Source organism: Necator americanus, chromosome II (assembly GCF_031761385.1).
Source record: "Necator americanus strain Aroian chromosome II, whole genome shotgun sequence".
Classification (NCBI taxonomy): Eukaryota; Metazoa; Nematoda; class Chromadorea; order Rhabditida; family Ancylostomatidae; genus Necator; species Necator americanus.
The window spans coordinates 37,185,328-37,203,864 of record NC_087372.1 but is presented as its reverse complement, the minus strand read 5'-3'; the positions used below and the strand labels follow the sequence as shown (position 1 = coordinate 37,203,864).

Below are 18,537 nucleotides of genomic sequence, written 5' to 3'. Positions count from 1 at the left end.
AAGTCTAGAAATTTCTTCCCATTGATCTACCTATTTGTTGGTTTATTTATCTATTTATTCACATACATACACCTATAGTGCACCAGAGGAGAAAAAAAAAAGAAAAAGAAGAAAGAAAACACACTCTCTCTTAGTCAGAACAAAAAAAAAACAGGAAGAATTTCAGAAAAACCGCTACCCAATTTTTTTTTGTCATTAAAACCTGACCACCTCCTACTCTTACTGATGGATAACCCGTCAACTATCTGAATGACAGCGAAGCCCAACTGTTCAGCCTGAACCATCGTAGAGAACAATTTTTTCAATAAAAACTGATCGTTACTAGCCTCCCCACAGGTAATCAATAATTTCTTAAAACTATTCTTCGATCATTTCAAAACATAAATGATTAATTCGCTGGTGTTGATATTTAAAAGTGAGAATTCATTTGGTGAGAAAAAAAACCCTGCCCAACCACTCTTCACCAAACGAATCGCCCGAAAACTTCCCAAAAATCTTCACTTCCTAAGGTTCCCGCTTGGTTGAAGAACAATCTCTGGCAATCAATCGAATTTATAGAACACATACACGAGCAGACATCAACCATTGCGCTACTCTCCGTCACCGCGACACTCTCTCTAGCCACGACTTCCAAAGTGGGTTGGCTAACGCTACGTGACGATAGTTCTCATTTTTCATCACTGCTACCTACATATGGATGCTGTCTGTTTACGGCTACTCGTTATACTCGTCGCGATTTTTCCTCTAACTATAACCGATGACGCTTGCAAATTTTTGTGAGTTTTTGAGATCACATTATCAAAATTTCTGTCTAGTTCCTCTGGTAATTCGACTGTTCGACATCGAATATTGTCTGTTAAAACAGAATTAACAAAACTCGTCGATTGTCTCAATCAAGTTTTTTGGCAACGAGACAGCAACTGTCACCCATTGTCTGTCAAAATAAAATTTATATTTGTTTATTTGAAAACACCCGTAGGTGTCCCAGAAACGTTTCTCTATAAAACTAAAACTTTGGCAAAATTCTAGCGTTGTCTGCTGTTTCTTGTTTCTGTTTTATGTTTTATGGCACATCTATGGGTGTTTTCAAATAAATAAACAAATAAATAAAACAGAAATAAAAATGAGCGTAGCTCAATAGAATTCGACCCTTTTCAGCAGATTTTGTGATGCCCAGATACGTCATCCTCGTTAACTTCTCGTTGAAAATTGTTACGAAGCAAAATTGTTTGATCTATGGATTCTATAAATCAACATAGGTGTTCAAGAAGTTCCATATCTTTCCTAATAAGATGCCTCATTTATTTATCAGTTCATCTTTTCCCCCTTTCTTAACATGGCCACCCCAGTGCACGAAAAAAAGTGCGTGGAAGCAAGCGAAAAAAAAAACCACTAGAAATTTTTATGGATTAAAGTTATCAATTGTTATCTTTGCATCGCATCCTTCACTATTCACGTGCTGCCATCAGGAAAAAAAAACTAAAACTCTCTGAATTCTTCTTGAGCTCATCCTTCACCTTTCATTAGACTTCAGGAAAGCATGAAGGAGCCCATAGGGCACAATTACCCGACTGAAAGAGACTAATCGAGCATTAACAACTAATTAACTATGTTTTCTCATACTTTTTAAGCTTAGCAATCGTTAGTTTCACAAGAAATTCATTAGGGATTGTTCAGAAAGGGTTTTATCGCACTATAAGGAATATATGAGGATTTAGAGGTGACGCTAACTTGCCCTCTCCTCAGATTTCCAGAAAAAAAAAATAACAGTGTCATCACCTTCTAAAGAGTTTCTATCACCATTAAAATAGTACCAGGAGCTATAAGATTGTCAGAAAATCTCTTACGTTCATTCCTGGCGCCTTTACTAAAATCGAGGATTTTCACTAAGATCCGCTGCGAGGAAATTTTTTTTTCTAATTAGCCAATAGGAGCTTAGACTTAAAATTTATGTAAGGCTAAAAAAACCCAGCTGCTATTATTGATTTTAATCTTTTTAGATCAATCAGGATGCTGGGAAAAATCCAAAAATCCAAAAAGTTGACATAATATTAAAATAAATAAGTAATAAATAAACAAACAATGTATATATAAGATAAATGAATCAACAATTAGTAATTAATACAAACAAATAACATTTATAATTATATAATAACATTTGAATTATTTAAGAATCAAACATGCACAGCTATATAAATATATAAATTATATTACATATAAAAATAAATATATTAATATCAATATTATGAATTATATACAGATTTTACATAAGTGATAATATAATAACATATAATATTGATAAATAGATAAAATTTTTCAGAAATGATGACTACTGCTTTCGATTTGGACAGATGCCATGTTATCAAAAAATCTGTGAATGTGAACAGAAAAATTGCACGGATGTCACGGAATGTGTATTATCACCATGGTGTGATCCTTCCGGGAAAGTTTTGTTAACAAATGAGGTATGCACTAATGTTACTATCGAGAAACATTCATTCAACGATTTTTTTCTATATTTTCCATCATCATCTTCTTTTTTTTTGAAAAAGAAGGATAAAAACCTGAATTAACCCAGTAATTCTTGCGTTAGCTCACCGAGCTACTGCAGTAAATCCTTAAACAGCAAAAAACAAAATCCAACTTTTACTATGATTAGAATAATATATGGAAATCATGACATATTTTTAATTTTCCCTCAGTATCTCTCTTTTAATTAATCAGTAATATTACACTACGTCGGAGCAAGTGAATAAATCCTATGGGAATAATTCATATTTCCATTTGCAATTATGATAAATGTAAAAGGGGGGAAAAAAGAAAAATAAACACGGAAAAAGAAGGATTAGCACAATAATTGGAACTGTCGCATATTTTTCATTTTTGCGCCCGATATCTAATTCAAAACAAATCCGCATAAATTCTTGAATATATGTATGCAAAGTAAAAAATTACGTTAGATAATGTACGGAGTTTAACTACGTACGGAGTTGTTGATGGCGTGGGACAATGCGAGCCGCCGATGGGCCACACACTTTTCAACGGTTATTTTTCATAATAACCGTTGAAAAGAAATTATTTCTCCACAATTCTCTAGTTTTTTAAAAGAAGTTTTTTACACTCAATAACTCTATTATTATTTATTATCATTATTTTCTCGCTAAAATAAGTATAGCTCGTAAAAATTATCAGATACGCAGAAAAAAACGCGCTATCGTCAATGAGTTAATGCTGGCACCACCTTTAGATGCTTACGTCGTCAGACTTCTTTTGTTCTCGAAAAATTTTCATAAATGAATAAATGAATAATAAATGAGTAGTAATATGAGTCGTAAATTTCAGCATAATCGTAATTTAAATCGTAAACTTTCATCAGCTCTGAGCTCAAAAAAAGATCTGCACTTGCGGAATTCAGGAACGATTTGTAATTCCGGAAATTTCCATGTCATATCAATATGTCATAGCGAACGAATTAACAGCTCACAAAAACCCTGACGATAACATATACTGTGCAGTTGTCCAGATTGTTCTCCTCGGAAAATTTATCTATGTAATTTACGAGGTTTTTTTTTCTTGTACAGCTCTTATTCCGTATTCAAACTAGCTACAGTATATGCTACAGTATAACTCGCCCAAATCCACAATGATCAACGACTGATATCATTTGATCGCAAACGTTAAACTACCAACTACAAAATCAATACAAATTAGTTATCAGTGATGTGATAACATACCAAAAAGTCATAGGAGGTTTCATTTCGTTGCAGCGCTGTTGGCTGGCTGTGAGGTCAGCTGTCAGCCACTTCTTCAACCAACTATCCGTACTCTATTCAGTGTCGCAAATGCCTTCCTCAAGTCATATCCCACGAATTCGTTCCATTATTCGATTTCGTCTTCCCAAATATTTCGATCCGGAGCGATACATATGGAATCGTTTCTCTTCAGCTGACGCGATTCTTGTGGATATTAGTAAACGTGACGATTACGACAGTAACAACAACGATTGGCGTCGTACACGATTGTATTACGTTCTGGATAAGGCCCCGTATAGGCCGAGAATCTACATGGAGGCTACGAATTATCGAAAATATCCGAATATTTGGCAGAAGGACATGTCTGTTTGTATGCATCCGTACATGAACGGCTTTATAATGAATCTAAAGGATGGAGATGTGCTTCGAGAAGTTGACCAGCTAATCAAATGTGGTCATCGAGTTGAGGAACACTATAAGAAACTCACACAAATGCCATCGCCGACATTCAGAAACACTTCCATGCTTGTGGATGTTGATAAACAGTCGATACCGTATGCGATTTTTAAGTATCATAATTTTGGCGCGAGACGTGAAGGTGGTTGGAATCATTTGAAGGATTTAGCGAGTAAGGCTCAAGCGGCAAATGTTCAAGCGTTGGGATGGAGAAGTCGTCCGATTCGACGACTCAATGAGTTGGAAAGAGAGATGTATACGCTGAAAGAGCTCGGATTTGTTGGCGTTCTTCTACACGATTCGGATCAAATCGAACTTGCAAACAAAGTTTTTAGTTGAATAAACAAACAAACAAACAAAAAAAGAAGAAAAAATCCCCTAAGTACACCACATTGTTTGCAATTCACGTTTGAACTTAAACATTGAATTCATTAATCATTTTTTTTTCTTTCAGCGAATTTTCTTCCACTTTTCCACTCGATTTTTTTAAACACAGCTACACATATTAACCACGCTCTAAGTATGTCTTTATAGATTTAGGAAAATTTCCTAGGGTATTCCTGACAAGAAATCTACCTAATTGCACCATTTGATATAACTTTACTTTTCTTTTGTTATGTTTTGAAAGAAATTAATTTAGATTTATGATGGCAAGTGTTTTAAATTTAAGGAAGAAAAAAAAGACGCAACATTTGTTCACAAGGACTTCACAAATGAAGTGACAGAAGAGAAGCAAGAACCATTCTCTCGTAGTAATATGATTGACATTGTGGTGTACACTGCAAAAATAAAATAAAAAAAAAATAAAAAAAGGGAATGAACACGTGCGCCTTGGCACGGAAAAACAGTGAGTCGTCCCGAGAATGTGTTAATTGTATTGATGCCCGACAATTATCGCCACTCTCGACCCCGGCCATGTATAGAAAACGGAAATTTTTCGAGTGTCATTTTGAGGAAAGAAACCACTTGTTCCCATTCTGGATAGGTTTCGGATGCTTCACTTTTTCAAGAACTAACAATACTGCCCTCGTTTTGAGGATCAGAGGCACATCGCAGTGTTTTCCTCCCTCTCTCTCTCTCTCTAGGAAACAAAAAAAGCGAAACGCTATAGAACAAAACAGGAACAGCCACAATTATCGCCCTTCCGGAATCCCTAATTTTCAAAAAAAGAAAAGAAAGAAACTTTGTCGCCAGTAAGGGCATAGAATTGGCGAGAGCTTATTTTTGACGAAGGCGCTTGGAATTCGTTTTGAACATAAAAAACTCGCAACGGGCAACCACACTAAGAAAAATCGTTTATGGATTTTGATCTCCGTCATTTCTTGGGGGAAAAAATTAGACTACTTCAATGTTTCTAAGGAAAAAAGCAATCTACTTCAATGTTTCCGAGGGAAAAAAAAAGAATGACAGGTGTACGAAAGCAAAGGGGAACAAGTAACGGCTGATTTAGTACTGTAAAATTGTTAATTTCTCATTAGAACAGAAAATAATACGTCCAATTAAATAAAAAAAAGAAATAGAAATATTATAAAATAAATATTGTAATTCTATAACATCACTGAACAGAACATTTCTACTAACTTCATCTTTTTAGACTTTCTCACCAATCAACCACGATTGCAACTCGCTTAGAAAAAACTGCTTAAACCGTGAAAAAAATAATGGCTACTGCTTTATTTACCGTGGAGGTTGTCCTAAAAATGAGGATGTTGAGTCGAAATTGGAAAAAAGTGTGAGTATCTACTTCCAATCACCTATTATTCGTGCATAAGTCAAGCAACCAAAGTAAAAACAATTCAGACTAGTGAAAAACTTCTCAGAAGGTGTCAACGATGGAAACGAAAATGCGAGCAGAAATATCCTAAGCACTATGCATGTAAGCAGCTTAGAAGAAAATGTAGTGCATTGAATATTACCGTAACAGCCGGGACGAACAACGATTCATTATCGTCTGAAGAGGATAGAAATGAGCAGCTACCTAAGCAGGTGAGATTTTCGTACGTGAGAGGTTTTTTTTTTCTTTTCGATAACTTTTTACTTTACTTTTAATACAAAAACTGAGTGACGACTCACTCACTCATAGGATTTCTGAGATAGCAGATATATTGCGGTTATGGAATATGATCGAGTTACTTAATAGACAACATGTAACCAACTAATCAATAAAATCCAATCAATTCCTTCAGAAATTGGAAAAAATGTGCACGAAATGGGAACGTAAGTGCGCCGAGAAATGGCCCAATCACTACTCATGCCGAATGCTGAAGAAAAAATGTAGCTTTCAAAATCCAATCATTCAACCAATAACCGGACTCAGAGCAGGAAACACGACGAATTCTGCAGAATCCGTGAACGTCAACGTGAGTGTTGTTTCCATTTCATCATTATGTTCTTTTAGTATAGTAGCCATAAATATAGAGAATTTAGTCAAATACCAATCATTTAAGGATCGCGGAAAGATCTTGGAACAATGTCAGAAATGGAAAAAGACGTGTGCACAGAAATATCCCGAGCACTTTTCATGCCGACAATATCGGCGAAGGTGCAAATTCGTGGATGCACAATCCAGAGAAATACGAACAAACAGTACCGTAATTGTCTCATCCTTGTTTCATACTGTTGATATTAATCCTAATAACTCTACTGTAAGAGGTAAACATCAAAGCGACGAAGATAGTGATGAAACCTCTGATTTGTTAAATGAATCTTGAAAAAAAAAACTATGTATAATTTACGTAAAAATAAACATGTAAACTCACATCCACGAATTGCTCGACATTGTCAACATCTTCGCTTTGAGCGTAATCCATGAAGGAGAGGTCCTAAGAAGAATGAAAACTTCGAAAGAACGAACATGCTAGAACGGTTTCAATTGTCGATTAATTAAAGATACATTGTTAACTCTGGGAATTTCATGAAAATTAAATTCCAGGAGCATTGTGAGTAGAGGTAAAAAGTGAGGAAAAAAGACTATCGCTCACCTTTTCAAACTCCTGCAGCTCATTCTTGATATCGAATTTTGCCTTATCAGGTGAGTCGTGTGAAGCGCTGAGGACTAACGTGTGTGAATCGGGTCCGCAACTGTTCTCCAAAGATTCCTGAAGATTTTTCGACTTCATTTCTACGAATTCCGTCCACTTCATCATTTTGAACGTGTCTACCAACCTTTGCATTACGAATACTTATGGCAAAGTGAGGTCTTATAGGAATACCCTTGAGCACTCGATCAACGATCTGCCTCCGTACGTTCCTTGTTCGCATCATTAAGGAGAAGAAGTCATCCAAAGTGTTCACCTATAATTAGGCAGGAAATTAATGAAAACTACTACAATTTCCTTTACTTTTTCGTTTAATACCTGCATTGGACGAATGACTAAATGAGTCCAACTTGGATCCAGAAAAGCAGCGCTCCACCTTCAATGCAAAAAAGTAGGAAACAAAAGTTCTTGCAAGGTTATTTCTACATAGGAAAACTAACAAAGTTAGAGAGGAAGCCAATAGAAAATTACAGACATATCTTCAACAAAAAAAGCGTCAATGACACTTATTCGTCAAAATTACCATATCAAAAGAAATGCGCACACCTCTCAATATCATTCGACAGTATAAATTCACTCAATCTCTTTCCATGTGCCCTCCTGGATTCTTCCGTTTCCGTAGCAGCAGCGTAGAACGTGTCAGCATAAGTCTGTCAGCAATTTCATATATTTATTTATTTATTTTATTTATATTTTATTTTATTTTATAATAAACAAATTTCTTTTCAAAGGAAATCAACATTGCTACTTGTATAACTTAACATACCTCTACATCAAACAGATCAGCAACTCGATGATAGTCTTTTTCACCGTCTTCCTTGTACAATCCAGATGTTGAGAACTGAATCTCTGAACCGGCGCCGGTTGATAGAATAAGACCAGCTCGCGGGTTACACACCAGCATTTCTTTGGCTACCTGAATTATTCAATTTTTTCTTAGTGAAAAGACTTCTGCGACATAAGCTTCGGATGAGTTCAGATCAGTGGTAGCAAGTTTCTTAGGGTATTTTTCTAGCAACTGGTTGAAATCCACCAACTAACCAGATTCATTCCATCCTTCTTCGGCGTCACAATCCCGATATCCATTGCCATGTAAGCGGCAACCAGATCCGGACGTGGTAATCCTAGAAAGATAGAGCAACTCTGAATAGCTGATAAACTCATGTGAAACTAAACTCAACTCTTATGACAAACAAATTGTTAACAGTACATCTAATGTGAGAAGATTTATAATAAAGTTGCTTTCATACTTTCAAGGTAAACAGTTAAGCTGAGGGAAGGTAATGCTATAACTCTCAACGTTTGCTTCGCATATTTCTTAGATGTTACTAAATTTTTCTCAATTGTCAGATCAATTTCACTAAAGATCAAGAAATTTTCGTGGTCTAAAACAAAAAAGAAGTAAAACTGAAGATTGCTTCCACAGCAATTTCTATCTTACTCCATATTTATTTCACTAGTATTATATACTAGAATATCAACTGTCTTCATAAAGTACTAGTAACTCACACTCTCAAGCACAACCATGTGCATTCTGAAGTTTAAGGAAAGAACGAGAAATTTAAGATATTTTATGAACATGTATGTGTATATAATAGCTAATTCTTAAATAATATCAGAAACAGTGCAGAAAAAAAGATTTCATGAACATTAAGACATGAACACTGATTTGACATGAAATTTCGCCCACCATCTGTCTGGAAGACCAGCGGTTTCCATTCTGGTCTGGAAGGATCATGGAATTCAGCAATGATTTTCCTAGCTATGTCCAAACATTCATCCTGGTAAACTCGGTATGTATCCACTGAACGACGGTTCGTCACAGCAACCTAAATTTTTTTTGAGAATTTTCAACTTCCCACCGGAATATTTTGACTTCCTATCAGTTATAGTAATAGTAATCATGTAATAAATCTCAAAAAATAAGAATTAACGTCAACAAATCATCAAATTCGAAAGACCACGAGAAAGAAAAACTCACCTGATATAGCACATCCTTTCCTATTCGATCTGGATACTTTTGAAAATATCGTCTATACGCCTGAAGTTTCTCCTTAATCCCTTTTGTATAGTCAAAACGTTCAACGGAGAAGAAGAATTTTCCATCCTTCGGTGGATTTTCACCCATTATCTAAACAAAAAATAAGCGACGTCCTCATATAACACACAGAAACGAGCATATTTGTCAAAAAAAAAACCTTTTTCTTTATTGCAGCTGCCTTCGCTGCTGTTTCCGGCATATGTACGAACTTCAGAAAGTCGTCGTTCTTAATGCTTACGGGAAAGACACCCAATGAACATGTCCATCCTTCGTGCGTTACTGCAGACATACAAATAAATAGAGAAATTCTCTTCTCAGACAAAAACATACCAGGTACCAGGTACTACAGAAAAACCTTCCCATAACCAGAAACGCTCACCTGTGTCAATATCCCAATGACTATCATGCGTAACAGTGACACCTTTCAAGTGCTGTTGAACAAGTTCAATATATTTGGCACGATCTCGATGGGTTTGGAAACCAACCTGAAACAAATTAGGATGGAAGTTGTTTTAGAGCATAAAAAGCTGGCGTTACAAACCTTTGTAAACCTCAACAATCCCCTCAGCACAGGGAGTCCACAAGTACCGTATTTAGTGAAGAAATTCTCTGGTGGTTGGAAAGGGATATGTAGGAAAAAGCCAACCTAGAAAAAGAAAGACAGCGTCTTCAGAATAACCAAGAGCAGGAAATCTTGTTTTTTCGAACTATAATGTTCCACATGAAATGCACACGGAACACCGAAATAACTGTAGTCACAAACCTCCAAATTAGGATCCAGTGACTGCATAATCATACCCGTAAGCATAAGATGATAATCATGAATCCAGATAAAGTCCTAGAGTAAAAATTAAGAGAAATGATTGATGATAAAGATTCGGAGCTAAAGGTGGGCAACAAAAAGTATGACAGTACCTGTGGTCGACTGTTCCTGACAGCATCGATAGCAAATTGATAGTTGACCCTAACATACGAGTACCAGTGTTCACGCACATTCTGCATGGATATACAGTTACATAACATACGTATACAAATATATTTATACTACGGTATACAATTATACGCCTTCTAAACTCCTTTAAAATAGTAGCAGTTTATTGTTAATCCAGTTTCGGAGAACCAGATCGATCGATATCTACAGTCACCAAACATAACAGTAACATTACTCCTTACGTATGACCTGCTTGGTTATGGTTTCAGCTTGTGCAAGTGATTTTAAAAAAAAGAATTGCATGAGGACGTTAAAAGAATCCATGTACTGTTTAGCAAGTTTCAACTGGTTCTGAGAAGATTCTGCAGGTTACTTGCGAACTTTGGGAACTACTAAAGCACACAACCAGTAACTTCCCTACAATAGCAACTACCAACATAAAAAAGTTAAACACAATAAATGCAAAACAAACCTTTGGTGAGTCGTAATCGGATACAATGTACTCAGGTAGATTGTGTAGAGCTGGCCATAAAAGACCGTTACTAATACCACCATAGTAGACATTATAATCCTCTTCTTGCACAACAACAGGATTCAACTTATAATTTCCTTTGTTATAATTATTAAGCACACCGAGCAAAGACATCTCTTCCCTGGAATAGAACACAGGTCCAAAAAACCATAAATATCCCATCTTTCTAGAGTACGGAAAACAAGAACAAAGTCGGCGAAAAACGAAAAAGACAAAAAAACGAGCTCCACACCTGGCTTTCTGTTGTTCAACATTAGAGCCAATTTCAGGTTTGTCATCGTCTGCGAGTACATGGAAAAACACCTAGAAATTAGGTTTTTTAGCACTCAGAAGAATTCTGAGTTTCATTCTGAGTTCAAACTATGAATTAGTCCTCTTAAACTTAGCTGAAAAAATGTCAAACAAAGAAAATGTGAAGTATTTGACGCAGTAGCTGCTTAATGATTACTCTAAACGTAATGCAAGTAGTTGGAACAGCTGTGATGATTGAATAAGCGGTAAATTCAGCAAGATATAGCCAGCAGTACCGTGTACAATGATAGGAAAATAAATAAGGCTGTCGCTACAGTCTATAGTGTCGCCATAGTTGTTTTGGGAAGAGGTTTTATTTTGATGTTTATTGTGTGAAGTTGGCACACTACGAGGATGAGCGTAAGCGCCCAACATAAAATGAATCAATGTTGGTAACTAAGTCGAAATTGTACTCTTTCCCAACGATGGTGAAAACATTCGCATATCGTTCAAAATACAATAGGACTAATATTCAAGCCTATGAGCAAATAGGTAGTAACTTATAGTTAGATATTAATAGATAAAATAAATAAAATAAATAATAAATAGAAGGACTACACTTTTGACCGGCGATTGTAAACAAAAATATTCTGTATTGACAGATCAATATTGTGCAAAAGCTTACTTCAGCAATTGCTTGCCTAATAAGTGGCAAACCGAGAGTATTTGTTGAAGGCGCCAAATGGGAGTACTCGGAATCCTCAGACGACATGGACCTACAAAATAACAACATGGAAAGTATATGGCAGCTAATTTATCTGCAGACACACAGACATTTCATTATTCAGTTCACTACATTCCTAAAATCTTACTTCTTCCTATCCTTTATATTCATCCCCAGATTCGCCAACCAAATGTTCTCGTGATCCTTTGTCATCACTGGATCAACACATGAAACTAAGCCTCCTGATCTGAACCAATCGCCAATTTTAAATATAAAAACTTGTGCTCTAACAATTGATGATAAATTTTACCCTTGTTTTATGTTCCAATCACCAGTCTTCTCTTTTTTGAGTGACACCGGCGGTGCATTAGACACATTGATCACGCGTTGCTTAAACGATATCTTTTAAAAGACAAGAAATAAAGTTGATTATGATAGGTTTTTAAATATTAACAAGTCCCGTCAATAGATGACCACAGTCGTGTAACATTTCTAAAGATGAATTAGCGCACAGTCACCGACATATGAAGTTAAGCAACTCAATAAGCCATTCCTGATTCCAGTAATATAGAGTAGGGTCAAAACGAAATTAAAAACGAAAAACTAGCCATGAACGAAATCATTTACAACCATGAACTGAATAACTAAGGTTAAAAGACATAAGGCATGATGCAGTTGCCTAAGCGGCTGAGCTCGAAGCGTCGCGGCAGAGGAGCGGTTTAGATCACGGTGGAACCACTGCGAACTATTGCGAAGAATGGTGCTAGCAAAGGTTCTTCCTCGATCTTAACCGCTACGCTTAACCGTACAGCTTTGAGCGCAGCCATTTACGCAACAGCGCTTTATTTCGTTTTGACCTTACTCTATCAACACAATAATATTATGGTTTCTTGGGAGCTGCACTTTAAGAAAAAGACAAGCACTCAATTCTTCGATATTGTCCGAAAAAAAGTGGTATAACCGGGTCAAAATGAAATAAAGTCCGGTGCAACTGTTCAAAGTGGCTCGCGGAACAAGCAGCTGCGATCGGCGCAGTAGCATCGCTTGCTGCGATTGGATTGAAGAAGTTAGTAAGGTCCCGCTTCGATCCCAACCTTGTTTCGTCGCGCCATTTCGAGCGCTACCTTTTACGCAAGTGCACCTGTCGTTAGGTCATTTTATATAAAAAAAATAATTTTGTAGTTAAGATAATGAAAAAAACTTAACTGTTAAATATATAAACAACCAATGACAATTCTTAAAAATTAAAAGAAACGAAAATTTTAATAGTAAATTCACCTGAAAATGAGTGTTGGCGATTCCTCCCATGGGAATACGAGGCTCGGATTCGTCATCATCTTCTGAATGTAGTGAAGGCTCACGAGATCTTCTAGGCGATCGAGTGTTATCTATGAAATTACTCAATGCGACACGTAAACAAACTAATCAATTAAGAATAACAGACATAGTAAGCTCAAAAGAATTTGAAGCGCGGTACAGTTGCGTAAGCGGCTACGCTCGAAGCGTTGCGGTGCGCAAAGCGGTTGGAATTGAGATGGGACCATCGCGAAATACAGCGAGGGATGGTGTCAGCAAAGGTCCCGCCTAGATTCTAACCGTTACTCTACGCCGCACCGCTTCGAGTGCGGCCGCTTACGCAATTGCACCGCACTTCATGTCGTTTTGATCCTACTATATTTTCCTCGATTTCTAGAAAAGAAATTCATATGAGCACCTTCACGTATCGCCCACCTTTCTCTGGTTTCTCATCATCCTCCCTGTCACTTCCCTCCAAACTAGCCAAAGAGGAATGGCGGGAGATCTTCTTTTGCAGATGGTGAAATCGTTCGCCGAACTGTTTCGCGTTTACGCCCAGTAGAGATTTTCTAATTCCAGGCACGGCAGCATATAATTCTCTGGAACAGAGAACATTCACTTCCTCTACGACGTGTTTGATTTTCGAAACTAACTGTACTTAGTTATTGAAGTTTGAGAGATCTAGGCAAAGGACTGCGAAATTTCCAGAGAATTACAAATATTCAACTTTGGAAAATGTCAGGGAATTCACATATTCAAGTGCTCGATTTCACCGAAGTTTAGTATCCTTCAAGCGATTCACAATTGATTGATTTTGATAGAAAAATCGAGTAATCATCCAAATCGATTCGAACCCAACCGACAGAACGCCAAAGCACAATGGAAGTAGGGCATAGATCGAAGGCATAGATCGATTCCCTGATCCGTTTGCATACTACGACTACGGTAAAAGAAAGGACTATTACTATCGCCATTATAAAAATCACGTTTTGTCGCAGATTTATGGTTAACAATTCCTAAAAAGTCTGGACTAGCGCAAACAGTACGAAGTTGCATGGATATTCTAGCGCAGAAACCAATCGAAATAATAGATCTTTGATCTTGATCCATCCCAATCGATTAACATTCATGATTTTTTCTTACAACGCTGGAGTGGTGATCTCCGACGAAATGATGTTTTGTGAACAGTAAACCAAGAAGAAAACTGAGGCCCCATGACAACGCTAATCAGCCAAATATCGAGTAGGAGAAAAAATAAGGATTTGAAAATGACGATCAGGTTGTGACAGAGGTCAAATCGAACCAGGCGAGAATTGTCACATTGTCACGTCAGCTTTCGTATTCTCTTCACATTGCTTTTTTTCTGTTTCTTCCACGTACAAGACGATAATTTATTTATTTTATTTTAATTGCAAATTATTTTGCAATTATCATGTAGTACATGATGAGGTACTCATTCCTTCATTCATTCATTCGTTCGTTCGAACATCGAATGAATACTTGTTTCTGCTTTTTATGAGTACATGGAAAATAATGACACATTAGCTGGTTGGACTCCACAATCCACGCTAATTAAAAAGATTTTTTCCTTCAAAAGCATGTTTGCGGGGACGTAGTCGGGTCAAAGCGACCTGGAACTTGGTGCAGTTGCGTAAGCGACTGCGATCGAAGCGGCTCGGTGGAGCTTAGCGGTTGGGATCGCGTTGGGACCATTGCAAGCACCAGTCATCGGTGCTGCCTTTACGCAACTTTTTACGCAACTCCACCGAGTTTCAGATCATTTTGACTTTGACTCGACTTTATTCAAAGGTACTGGTCGCGAGCATCGCACCATCCACATTCTCTGCAAAAATTTCGCCTTTCAAAAACATCCATAGTCCAGTTTTGTACAGTCAAAATACAGTGTATACCTTGCTGTCGCACAGAAATACTGCGACAAAAAATGATGAATAATAATAAATATTGTAGTTTTCAACAGCCTTTTTTGTTTAAATAACCGAGATAACAACAAACAAATACAGTCGGGTCAAAACGACATGAATCACAAGTGTAGTCGCGGTGCATTTGCGTACGCGCTCGAAACGGCGCGGTGGAGGCAGCAATTGGGACAGAGGTGGGACCGTCGCAAACTGCAGCGATGGGTGATGCTAGCAAGGGTTCCACTGCTCTCCTAACCGCTACGCTCCACCGCACGGCCTCGAGAGAAGCCGCGTACGCAACTGCGTACGTTCTTCATGTTGTTTTGATCCTGCTATACTATACATGCAGTTGTGCATGAATCGACATCGGACTATTTAGTAATACTGTACAGGGTTAGATTACTAGTGGTATCCAGACCAGCTAGCTAACTTTCCCCAAAATAAATAGTTTCTTTATTTCAGTTACTTAATTTATCTCAAAATAAATTAAGTAACTGAAACAAAGAAACTATTTGCTCTGTGATAGTGTGCCAGCGAGGTTTTTAGATGGAACCTTTTATTTGCTTGTCGTTTCGGCTTTTTCGCCGTTTTCAGAGGCCTAAATAGAAGATGACTGGTGGAATGCTACGTTTATCCCGTCAAGTGCCACACTACCCTGGGTCAGTGTTTCGATAATCGTTCAAGGTAGTGAAAACAGAAAGCCATCTACACTGAAAATAGTCTCACGTGTTGTTCCATACAAACTATTCGAGGGTGCTAGTACTTATGTTTGCCCGAATAAATTCAACGCGTGTTGGGCTGGGGTGGAGCAAGAGTCTTTGCAAGTCGGAGACGATGAGAGTATGACTGTAGACGCGTTACGGATGTACGGGCAAACATAAGTGCAAACAAAAGAGGAGCTAACTTGAAGAACTGCCTGTAAAATTCAAAAAAAAAACGAGAAAACAGTATAGGGCCCACCGTAACCGGCTTTTGCCAGTATTCACATCGTACAGGGTCAACGCGAATAGTAGTGAGTCCCTGTATTTCGTTCCATACGCTAGATCCGAGTCGAATATGTGTGGAACAGCAGCCCTTAAAGATATACTTTAAAAAAATCACTTCTAAGGCCGCTTTCTTTAATTCACGTTGGCAGATGTTACTAATAAAAACGTTAGAACAAGAGAATTATATTAGTTTACTTGGAATATACCTCCAAAACTGCACAGTATTATATCCGAGTGATGTTACTAGTAGTTCGAAGCATTGATGATCATCGATTGGATGCGCTAGACAGTACTCCAGTATAAACAGTAGACCCTGAAATTGAAAAAAAAAACGATGGTTTATGGGAATCGTACCGTCCCTCATGTCGTTTGAACCAAACTTCATTTTTTAGCTTAAATTTTTCTATTTGTGACGTATTTTTGCTCAGGCACGTGTAGCATCTTACCCATTTGCCTCTTTCTCCGCCCTGCATCATTCGGAGGTGCATCGGGGCCATCCAATCAAACATAAGTGTTGTCGGATCAAGACGACAGCGGCTAGGATCGAGGGAGGACCCTAGTACAATTCTTTGATGCAGTTCATATGGTCCCACCACGATTCCTACCGCTACCTCCACCGCACCGCTTCGAGCGCAGCCGCTTACGCAAGTGCCGCATGTCGTTTTAACCCTACTTTTGCAGTACATGTGCGTGTTTCCGTTCATGGTTCAGTTTTTTCCTTTATTGATCATAGTTCTCGTTAGGCTCTCTGTTTAAGTTCATTATTAAGATTAAACACTCATTCAGGAAGATAGCATACTTCGGTAGTGTTCTGGACAAGCTAGAGTACATACGTAGAACCTTAAGGAGGAATGAGGTATCGACCGCTTCCCCCTTCTCACACGTTTTTATTACTTTGCGAAGTGAATATTGTATTCCTAAGCACCTAATTTTTTGTTTTTTAATTTTTTTTTGATTTTTTTTCCTTTTTTTTGTGATAAGACTAAGAATGCAATCGTTCTCGGTGTCAATTGTAACTAAATGTCTACGGGAATGGTCTCGAACCAGCCGTTCGGCCCTATGTAGGAACGATGTCCGATCGATTATCCTGGGTGTAGATTGGTCTTTCCACGAGACAAGAAAAGAACTATGCATTTCGTACAAAGCGGAACATTTCTGGTCATGGTGAGGAGTGCGATTTACTTTTTTCGCTAGAGTCTTTTTTTTCTCTTCTCGAAGGAAACAAAAGGGTCTCTGAATAGGAGCAAAAAAAAAAGAGAGGAGGGTTTTTTTATTTATTTTTTTTCTTCGCCTCCTTTTTTTCCTTTTCTATTTCCTTCTTCAGAATAACCTGATACAACAACATTCTGCGCTGATCGGCAGTAAACGAGAAATGTGTTACCTTTAAATATCTCTCTGACTGTATGTCTCGTTTTCTCCATGAAGAGATGATCGGTTCCAAAGCCACTGTGACTAACTTCAATGGATCACCATCTGGTATGGTGACATTCAGTTTCGAAAGAATTTTTTGCAATTGCTGAAAATCTCATGCAATGGTCATTCACTTTCTTTCAAAAATTTGCAATAATCGTTAAAATAACTAACTAACCTCTCGCAAAAATTGTATAGTGATTGGTTGATTTTGAGGTCGTTTAAAGGGATCAATACGGGTGTTCTGTGAACTATTCGTTTCCATATCTGTAAATTTTCTTTTTCGCAAAACTACTGAGGGTTTCTGTTCAGAACACAAAGCGAGTAGATCTTCAGCTTAGATGCAATAAGAAGTAATTTAGAAAAAAAAAAAACAGAGGAAATGCTAGTGAGGTAGGGAGTGATTGTTTTTGAACACTTTGTGGGGAAAAACTACGACTGACTAAGGAATGAAAATTGTTGAATAAGATGGAAATATCTAGATTTGAGCGCAAGGAACTTCGTGGGATCTAAAACAAAACTACTTTTAGAGAACGCCACCAATCAGCATAACTTTGAGGAGAACAGTGAACAGTGAAACAGCAAAGTGATTATTTTGAAATACACATCGTAAACTGTGAGAACGTGTAATGAATGTAGGTTAGCATGCATTCACGTGTATATATCCATCAAAACGGGATGAAACATCGTTCTTTTTTCCGCTTGGTGTAATCGAAGTTTTTTTTTCTTTTCTCGCTGTTTAAAGCACATGTTGATGCAAAGTTAAGGGATTGGAGATCCCTTGTTCCATACAATTTACGTGCCGTTTCCCAATGGCTTTTTAATTCTAGCTGAAAAAACGTATTCATGATGAAATGCACTTTTGCATTCCTTTTTCAGGTAGGTTAGAAAAAATCAATGATATGCAGAGCATAATTTTTTTTTAGTTTAGAAGAGATAAAATTATGCAAGACCACATGTGAGAATAGATAAATTTCTTGCTTTATCGGAAATTTTTCAGGTAGCAAAGCAGGATAAGTAGGAGAAGTTTAAGAGGAGGATTCACATGGGTTTTAAGATGGTTTATTGACTAAAAAACGCTCGGATCGGTTTGAACAGCAGTGCTTGGAAGAGGTGGGCGTAGTGTTCTTGCAATTTTCCACCAAGCTTCAGATATATGCTTTCATAAATATGCATGACGCAGTTTACACTTATCAACTTTCGATGAAAAATGCTTAAATT

At 37.3% G+C, this 18,537-nt stretch overlaps 2 protein-coding genes across 5 annotated transcripts; one reads left to right on the top strand and one right to left on the bottom strand.

The window, feature by feature from the left end:
* Nucleotides 1-693: 693 nt before the first annotated feature.
* On the top strand, nucleotides 694-6,919 carry RB195_020655 (uncharacterized protein; the record flags this gene model as incomplete). 2 transcript variants are annotated; one of them, XM_064189041.1, is made up of 7 exons in its annotated part: nucleotides 694-776; nucleotides 2,321-2,465; nucleotides 3,768-4,535; nucleotides 5,803-5,940; nucleotides 6,009-6,194; nucleotides 6,395-6,568; nucleotides 6,656-6,919. In XM_064189041.1, 7 exons carry the CDS (start codon nucleotides 694-696, stop codon nucleotides 6,917-6,919), a joined length of 1,758 nt encoding a protein of 585 aa, XP_064044921.1. The 2 variants fall into 2 exon arrangements, with proteins under 2 accessions (XP_064044921.1, XP_064044922.1); XM_064189040.1 differs by having other exon boundaries at nucleotides 6,636-6,803.
* On the bottom strand, nucleotides 6,849-17,581 carry RB195_020654 (uncharacterized protein; the record flags this gene model as incomplete). Of its 3 annotated transcripts, XM_064189037.1 has the most annotated exons (26): nucleotides 6,849-6,914; nucleotides 6,968-7,030; nucleotides 7,190-7,306; nucleotides 7,374-7,502; nucleotides 7,565-7,622; nucleotides 7,793-7,896; nucleotides 8,013-8,162; nucleotides 8,288-8,370; nucleotides 8,937-9,075; nucleotides 9,228-9,377; nucleotides 9,445-9,566; nucleotides 9,667-9,772; nucleotides 9,829-9,933; nucleotides 10,051-10,125; nucleotides 10,203-10,283; nucleotides 10,691-10,871; nucleotides 10,983-11,053; nucleotides 11,667-11,757; nucleotides 11,854-11,952; nucleotides 12,016-12,095; nucleotides 12,984-13,093; nucleotides 13,437-13,600; nucleotides 15,881-15,994; nucleotides 16,113-16,219; nucleotides 17,288-17,422; nucleotides 17,495-17,581. In XM_064189037.1, 26 exons carry the CDS (start codon nucleotides 17,579-17,581, stop codon nucleotides 6,849-6,851), a joined length of 2,787 nt encoding a protein of 928 aa, XP_064044918.1. The 3 variants fall into 3 exon arrangements, with proteins under 3 accessions (XP_064044918.1, XP_064044919.1, XP_064044920.1); XM_064189039.1 differs by lacking the exon at nucleotides 6,849-6,914 and having other exon boundaries at nucleotides 6,929-7,030; XM_064189038.1 differs by lacking the exon at nucleotides 6,849-6,914 and having other exon boundaries at nucleotides 6,929-7,030; nucleotides 12,984-13,045.
* Between the last annotated feature and the right edge of the window lie 956 nt (nucleotides 17,582-18,537).